The sequence below is a fragment of the Sinocyclocheilus anshuiensis genome, unplaced genomic scaffold (genome assembly GCF_001515605.1).
Source record: "Sinocyclocheilus anshuiensis isolate Anshui unplaced genomic scaffold, SAMN03320099.WGS_v1.1 scaffold165, whole genome shotgun sequence".
In the NCBI taxonomy this organism is placed as follows: domain Eukaryota; kingdom Metazoa; phylum Chordata; class Actinopteri; order Cypriniformes; family Cyprinidae; genus Sinocyclocheilus; species Sinocyclocheilus anshuiensis.
Genome location: NW_015540851.1, coordinates 777092 through 786053, shown reverse-complemented (window position 1 = coordinate 786053; position 8962 = coordinate 777092). Strand labels below are relative to the sequence as shown.

The 8962-nt window shown below is 37.0% G+C and overlaps 1 protein-coding gene across 1 annotated transcript in view; it reads right to left on the bottom strand.

Moving 5' to 3' along the window:
- Positions 1 to 8962, bottom strand: part of LOC107687749 (protocadherin-17-like) — an 82081-nt gene that overhangs the window by 45800 nt on the left and 27319 nt on the right. The window contains exons 3-4 of the mRNA XM_016485201.1: positions 587 to 645; positions 270 to 442 (exon numbers count right to left, since the gene is read on the bottom strand). Coding sequence (XP_016340687.1) covers positions 270 to 442; positions 587 to 645 — 232 coding nt within the window. The remainder of the gene's footprint in view (positions 1 to 269; positions 443 to 586; positions 646 to 8962) is intronic.

The window sequence follows — 8962 nt, the reverse complement described above, 5'->3', positions numbered from 1 at the left end:
TGGCGGGCTTCGTCGCCATAGGCTCGTGCAGCTCCGCTGCCGTGCCATTGGTTCGTTTTTAAAGCCCTGCACGAACCAATGGCCGTGCAGTTTCACTGTGTGAATGAAATAGGCTTCAGTTCAGGAGAAAAAAGGCTTTTTCCCATATGCGTCTTAAGCAAGACGCAGTACGAGTGAAGTATCGAAAGGGAACTGCAAGAAAGCACAGAAAAAGAGAGAGCAACTCAGTCTTTGGTTTATAATGAAGTTCCTGATGTTGAAGGACTCACCCTGCTCAAGTGGTTGAGGCTTCAGGCTAGTGGCCTTCATCTTGAGCGCTTCCTTAGCAGACATGTCACAGCAGGAGCCTTTATTAGTGTCCTGATCACTATCCGCTTGGTCGCTGTCCCCGTGGCCGCTGTCTCTGAGACTGGCTCGCTCTGGATCTTTGAATGTGGAGCTGCTACAAGTCAGAAAAACAAGACAAAAACGATCAAACGGATTAACCCGGGCAAGGATGCATAGGTTTTTAGTTCTTATCTGAAGAACATTTGTGTGCAGGGGAGTTTAAGACAAATAAAGCTGAGAAAACTTAAATAGGCCTTACCTTTGAACAAACTGCTGCCTGTTACCCATGTAATTGGGCTCAGCAGGAAAATTGTCTGTCTGTGAAGGAAAAAGGAAAAGAGTTTACATCTTGCACAACACTGAAATGTGTCCTGGTGTGCGACAGAATCTCCTGGTGAAAGAGATTGATTAATTATTCATAAAAAAGGGGGTGGGAGAGAGGGAGAAATGGAGGGGGGCTTTAATCCTTAGATTTGTGCATTTTAATTAGTCAAGGAAACATGCTAATTAAACATCCAAAACACTCAATTGCACATTTGTGAACTTAATGACCTGTTAGATACAAATAAGAGTGGAGGAGCACAGCAGAAATGAAATGAAGAGGAGGGAGTGTGTTGGTGTAAGAAAATGAGAGGATGAGTTGTTAAAAGCTTTGCACACTCATCCACACATGCACAACCTTCTTTATCCATCAGGGAACTTCCCATTCAACTCTTGTTCGTAATAGAAGCTAATTGTATTTACTTTAGACTGACACTAACTGTAAAATAAATACACAGCATTACAGCGATGCAATCTGATCTTCATATTCACTATTCACTGCCTGCACTACGGTGTTGTCTTAATGCTCATTAATGTCTCACCGAGAGCTTATTTTATAGCAATATATTTGATTTAATACCTTTTTTATTTTTCAAGGTTTATATAATTTATATCTCATGTATACATAAGAGAGAGAAATGTATATATACATTTTCCTCTCTGTTTATTTTATGTCTGTTTTGACTTTGTGTGTGTATCGACACTTTGACAATATTGTATGTATGGGGGAAAAAAACAATCAATAAAAACTTTTATTTATTTTTTTCTTGTTGAGAATCCAGTACATTTACGATGAGCGATTCTCACAGAAACACGCCTGTGTCATACATTTATTCAAAAAAATCTAAAAATAAGAAAATATTTTTATGTAATATGTAGTAATTTTGTGACCTTGTGACATTATTATATGACAAGTAAGCACATTTTCTCCAAAATTCCCATTTCCCCTCATTTGTAATTCTTACTATTATAATATAGTACTGTAATACAATAATTTTACAAAACTGGTCATTAGTACCAGTTACCCGTTTTGTAAAAGTATTGTATTCCATTACATTATTATTATATTATTACATTATCCTATTATGATAAAATTATATTTAAATATTTATTATTTTTATTTAAATCATATTAAATCAGAATTTGTTTTTAAATATTCACATACAGTTATCTTGAGATTTTTCTTACACGGTAAGCATATTTACTTCAGCTCAGAAGACTTTGCATATCTGATCATTATATGAAAAAAAGAATATGTCTCAACGTCTACTAATCAGTTCCGCCAAACAAAAACAGAGCTGAGCAATAAGAAACACTTTATTGAGTAGCCTAAACTTCACCGGTTTGTCATTCTTTACAGATTTATATCCACTCCTGTGTTTCTCTCTCTTCAATGGCTGACGATGATCAAAAAACGATAACCCCTCTCCGATCTCTCTCCTATATGGGTTTCAATTACTCAACTCAATGTTACATCAATGTTGCCACAATGTGTTTGCTCACCAACTCAGAGTCAATACGGAGTGGAACAGAAGAGAATCTGTACTCAGCTGTGGTCCAGACAATATTGACACGGCTAAACACGAGACTGAGGGAGACTAATGCATTGGTTCATTTCTCCTCTCCCTCCCGTCCACATCCACTCTCCCTCTCTCTCTACACCATCATAAAACCTCTCAGACATCTTGATAGTACAGTAATGCAGTGCAGAAACATTCTTTATTACTAACATACGCTTTTATGCCTGACATTACCACATGTACTCGGTATATAAAAGTGTTATCGCACCTGTTGTTTCAAAGACATTTGAAAGATGCAACCAGGAAAATCAAAAAAGAGAACTGCTATATAATCAAAGTACGAGAGCAACGTTTATCTTTTCAGTTTTCTTTTTTGCTTCTGAAACCTTGCACCATAAAACAATATATGGAGATTTGCTAGAAAGAGATAGAATATTTTTCTTCAACGCACTGTTGGACTTGAAAAGGAGATATTTGAATGGTACGTGACGGATGAAATTATGAAAGGAGACGGTAAAGTCACAGCAGGAGGGGATTGTGTGAAAGGTCACGTAGGCCTCCCCTTACCCTCGTGACCTTTATAAAGCTTTGTTGAGACTCTCTATCGTGGTACGGAGCACGTCTTTCAACCCCAGCCGCAGATAAAAAGCACAGATGCAGAAGCTGAATCAAAGGCTAAATCAGCGATTGGAACACTTCACAGCTAAAGTTGTAATTGCCATGACTCTTTTGAAAATTCAAGGCGAACTCTGGTTCTGTAACTTTAGTTTCTGAGGAAAAAAGTGTAAAACGTTTTCTTTAGCACAAGGGTCAGGGGACGAATCAACCTTTTTCGCAGCGTTGATGCATGTAGCTGCGGCATTTCGAGGTAAAAAAGAGCAAATTTAGCTCTACATCCAATTTCCCAGAATGTGAAAATCAGGCATTAAAAAAGATGAGTTAAAAAAGGCACCGTCTATTAATAACATAATTGCAGGGGTGCCAGAATTGAGGAAGATGGTTCGTTTTGATAGTAGCATCTGTGTGCCCATGGCAGCGACAGGAATCACAGGAATACGACCTCTACACGTCTACATTTTAAAAGGTTGATAAGAACACTTTCCGGGGAAGTGTTTTACAACATCCTGCCTGTATGCAAACTGCCCCTGGAGAGAACGTCTGAGCGAGAAGGATAGTGCCGGTCTAAATCGAGATTTATGAGGCTTTTCTGAGATTATGCAAACTGTGTCTGCTGGCAGCACTGGGTCATGCGGCCTGCTTATTTATCTTTTCTTCTTCTACCATGTGTCTTTAGCAAAAACTTCATCAGAAGCATCCAACCTGCAAAAATCCACAATCAGGAAAAATACAACACAATCTCGCAGGCTGGCATCCAAAGTCGACTTCTCTTTCCAACGGTGTTGCTGTGAGCACTATAAGTAAAGGCTTTGTATCAACAACTAAAAGCTAATAAAAAGTATATTACAGCAGTATAGATCACATATTCTCTTGCCAACTAGCACACAGTCATTTTTTACAAGTCTGGGTCCTGGTTTTAATGAGACATGGACGGCATCAGGTAGCCATCAGGTGACTTTAATAAATAATGCTGCATTGTGGTTTTGCTGTTTTCATATACAGTCCAGCTGTTAACATGCTACAGGCTAGCAGACAGCTGATGACCTACACTACTTATCGCCGTTACTAAACTTGTGCTTGTTTTAATTGAGTGTTTAAATCCTAATTGAGGGCACTGGACCATCATTTGTGCTACTGCATCAATCGAGTATTAAAAACATGCTTAGCTTCCATCTGCATGTTTTCATCTGGTGCCATTAGCAAAAACGCTTAGTACTTCAGACTTTCCATGACTGATTTCTAGATTTTTCTTTGTTGTAAGTGATTTGGCGGATTTCTAACTTTTTTTATGCTCTAAACTTCAACATAGACTTTTCAAAAATGCCAGATGTTTCTTTATTGACAGAGACAAAGGCTAACTGCTAACTCTTACTTCTACATGTATACCTTTCAAAGAAACCATCACAGCTTGTGCATTCATTCTGAAAAGAAAAAAAAAAAAAGGCACAGTGGCACTTTTGTTCAGGAAAAGCAAGTATAATACTGCTCAAGTTTTCATTTCCTTCTTTCATTGCATTTTCTTTTAATTTCTTTCCAGTTTTCATGCCCTGTCACTACAAAATATGTGATTAGAAATAAAAAAAGATTAACACCCCTGACATAACTCCTTAAAATTAAATAATAATAAAAATAATATTAAAATGTTAAAACATTCTTAAAATAACATTCTTTAATTAAACACACACACACACACATACACATATAAAATGTATATAATTATAATTAAATATAAATAAATATAAATATATAATTTATTCAATGCCATGCATTTCATAATTATATTAAATAATAACAATAATACATTTTCTTAATTTATAAATACTAATAAAATGTATATGAATCGAACTGTGATCCCCAAATCTCCTCAAAAAGTTTTATAAGATGTAGCTAACTTCTGAACATAAACTTTAAATTCCCCTAACAACAGCTAAGCAAACTCCCGCTCACATCTTGTCATCACAAGCCGCTTCCTTAAAAAGTTTCCTTAAGCTCGCAGTCCAAAGAGAAGCAACAAAACGAGAAGGAATCTGTATGTGTAAGGGAGTGTGTGGGTGAAAAACAGACTCTCTCAAGAGATGGGCAGAAAATGGCTCATCTATTTCAGTGAATCCTCAGTACCCTCTCTGGAGTGTTTTCACGGTGACCAGCCAGATGCCTCCTTTCAATAGAGACAAATGAACAAAAGACAAGCAAACCTGTGTGTGCATTACCGTGTTTACAGGACAAACACAGAGAGAAATATAGAGGCACATTCAGTGAAAGGTACGGAGGTGGGGGGAAGATGCCATGAGGGAAAGGAAGGGATGCTTATGCAGCATAGATGCCCATCTGCCTTTCCAACGTCATTGGAGCTCTCCGGCTTGTGAAATGCATCTGGGTATTCCGGCGTGCCAGATATGTGCCCTCTGCTATCTGACAACACAAACACGACTCAGAGAAGAGTGTGCATTACGAAGACAAATTGTCCAGTTTCACCTTGTAAGTCTGCCAACTGGACAAATATACACAGTTTTTTGACAAACTGTTCACTCTTTGGCTATATAGTTTTATCATTCACACAAACACTCAGTAGTGTGCAATTACTATTTGATGTACAAGTTAAAAGGTTACATTGAACCCATGCAATGTAAAACTAAGGGTGTTTGCAGTTTGAAACCTTTTTTGTTTGTTTGTAACTAGAGGTAGTGTTTTTGTGCAACATTAAAATAAAATAATAATAATAAAAAAAATCATAAAAAAAAAAATCTTGGAATTATACAACTTTTATTCTCATTAATTTGACTTCATTCTTAAAATATACTACTTTAATCTCATAATTGTATGACTTTATATGAGGCCTATCATTATAAGGAGATTATATTTATAAATTATAAACTTATATATATATACATATATATATATATATATATACATATATATTCATTGCACTAAATTGCTGACAGTTTCGCACCATAGCTGACATAGCTTCGACAACTTATTCTCATTATCTCATATTTCATTGTATATTCTCATTATTTACTAAATTATTACTTTAATCTCATAATGGTGTGACTTTATTCTTGTATATATATGGCCTATTATTATAAGGAGATTAAATGATTGATTAAAAAATGACTTTACTTTACTACTAAATATTACATTTTTCACTATATTCACAATATTATAGTTTTATTCATATTTTGTTGTTTTGTATTTACCACCAAAACTTTTATTCAGAGAAAAACAGTTATGAGAAATGCACTAAACTTTGGTAAATGTGACCAAAAGCATGCAAAGACGCAAATGAACCTCAAATATTGCTCACTTCCATAATTTAGATTTATTCATACAAACTGGAGTCCACATTAACTGTACCTCAGAAGAAAACTTTCTCAGCAACTAAACAAACTAAACTCTGACTGCAAACAGACTCGGGTCCAACAGCTCCCTAATTGAGTGTAAAACAGCCATCTGACATGACGGGCTATTGAGAATCAAAGGTTTGAAGGGCAAACAGGGCTTTTTTTGCATCTGATTGTTTGGCTGTTTGAACACCAGGCCCCTGGGTAGAATAGCATTTGTGAAATGTACACAATAAAGCTTCATAAACAAAGAGTGATCAATGTTTACAACTACATAACAAACGAGAACAGGGCAAGTTACTCCTGTGCGTGCCGAGCCGAATCAAATGAATAAGAGAATAATCGGACTCTCAAGTGATGTATTCATTAAAGGGGGAGAGACAAAGAATGGCCTACTCGATGGCACGAGCATTGATTAGGTCATTTCTCCAGTGCATTACCAAGTGATCAAATTCAATTAGCCAGTCATGTGTTTCCTGTGGTTACTGAGCACATCAATCGTCTAGCCCTAACGAACCAAATGCCATCGGCGCTCATTTCCTGCTCCCAGCCCCAGACCCCCAGTTAAAAGTTTTGAAAAATTAATTGCTTTCTTTGAAATCAACGCCACATGACTCTAGACGTTTGTGGTCAGAGTTATATTCATCGAGATTAATTACAGGGAGCCCAACAGACACCGCAGGTCATCCGTTTTTATCTAAGCCTGGATTTGATAGGAACCTTTTAAATATAATAGCCACGACACACCGCTTTCTGTTGTTTAAGGGTTTAAGCAGCGCTGATGTGCAAGGACACACTAGATAAATCGCCATTGATGCTGAAGTCTAATCTGTGTACGTCCCAAATGTCCATGCAAGAAGAATACTTCTGAGTGATATAATTGTCCTAAAATGATCCCAGACAGGAACACAACAGCCATTGTCACCTTTAAAAATATATTTGTTTTGTTTTGTTTGGCCACAATACAATAAAAAAATGTATCTTTATTTACTTACCCTCATTTAATTTTGTCGTTTTTTAAACCTGTATGACTCTGGAACACAATATATATATATATATATATATTGGAGACTGTTTCAACTGTTTTTTTTCCATACAATCAAAAGTCAACAGGGTCCAGATGACGCTGACGTTTACACAGAAGACATCTTCTGTGTTTCACAGAAAGTGAAACTGACATGAATGCTGACATTAACTGACATGGAATGACATGAGGGTGAGCAAACACTGGCTGATTTATCATTCTGTCACTTTTAAAAAATTTTTAATGGCCACCTGCATTTCAGTTGGAACTATTGTATAAATGTTATGTCACTGAATTAATATTAATAAGCAAAGCTAATAAAAATGATATTATGTCTCCCCTTAGACACTTTTGTGATCATAGCCTCTCCAAAAAATGCTTTTTTAATGCTAAATGTTATTTTAATGCTTGAATAAGAATAATTAATGCTAAAATCTAAACACAGATCTGCATTGCATTTTTTACATGTCTGTTCTTTTGTGTCTTGAATACATGAAATCCTTTCTGAGAGCAATTACTGTGATTTCCAATTCCAGCGCTCGTCGCAACTACAGATCAAGAGATCTGAGCCACAAAAGAAGCCCTTATGCATATTTAAGCCTTAGTGTATCTCAGTGGCAATAACCGCATCTAGTCACTATTTCTTTTCACAAATCCCGATTTAAAAGATGAAGAGAGGGAGATTACAGTAATACCGGGTGGGATTATAAGCACTTCAGGGCAGTCCTGCTTCTATCTCCCAACTCTCTGTGTCCGGCTGACACAGATGCAGTCCGTGGCAACTGTCATACAGACCAGATAAGAACCAATTTTCTCTTTGGAAATAGCAGAACATAATCCCATAAATAAGTATGTTAACAGAAAAGACAGAAAAGATGGCGGCTGTCCATTTCTGGTTTAAGTACAGTGAAAAAAAATGAAAATTCACATTTCAAATCTTGTGTTTTGCATTATTAAAGCCTCTCAGGTTTGTTGAATGCGAAAAGCAAAAGGCTTTCTGACATGCAAACCATCCTTACAGCTCTGGTCGTAGTTCTTAAAACAAGTGGAGTGGAAAATACATTTCATAAGCTCATTATGATATATAAAAAGGCTTTTACAGTGAAATTTTTCATGCTCAGACCCCCTACGACACTTCAGACAGCAGGGTGAGACCTGAGGCAGATGGTCAAGGATAGAGGGACAGAGTGAGAACGGGAGTTTGAGAGAGAGAGAGAGAGAGAGAGAGAGAGAGACAGACAGACAGACAGTGAAGTGGCTTGACTTTCCAGTTAAGCACATTAGGGGTGTGATACAAGGGATAACCTCTCTGAGTTGAAACATGGTGGATAGTTTAACCCAGGGCTGTCCAAACTCAGTCCTGGAGGGCCAGTGTCCTGCAGAGTTTAGCTCCAACCCTAATTAAACACACCTGGGCAAGTTGGAGCTAAACTCTGCAGGACACCGGCCCTCCAGGACCGAGTTTGGACAGCCCTGGTTTAACCATTCTGAGGCTTTAGGGAGCAAGACTTGTGAAAGAGAGAGCAAAAGGCATGGGGGTATGTCTAGGAAATCAATTGCTTTCCCAATTGTAAGAATATCTATATGTAACTATAATATTCTTTCCAAAATACGATGTGCTTAAGTGTTACGAAATTGCTTTGTGCCACTACATACTAAACTATATATGTGACCCTGGACCACAAAACCAGTCATAAGGGTACATTTTTCGAAATTGAGATTTATACATCATCTGAAAGCAGAATATTGATGTATGGTTTGTTAGGATAGGACAATATTTGGCCGAGATACAACTATTTGAAAATCTGGAA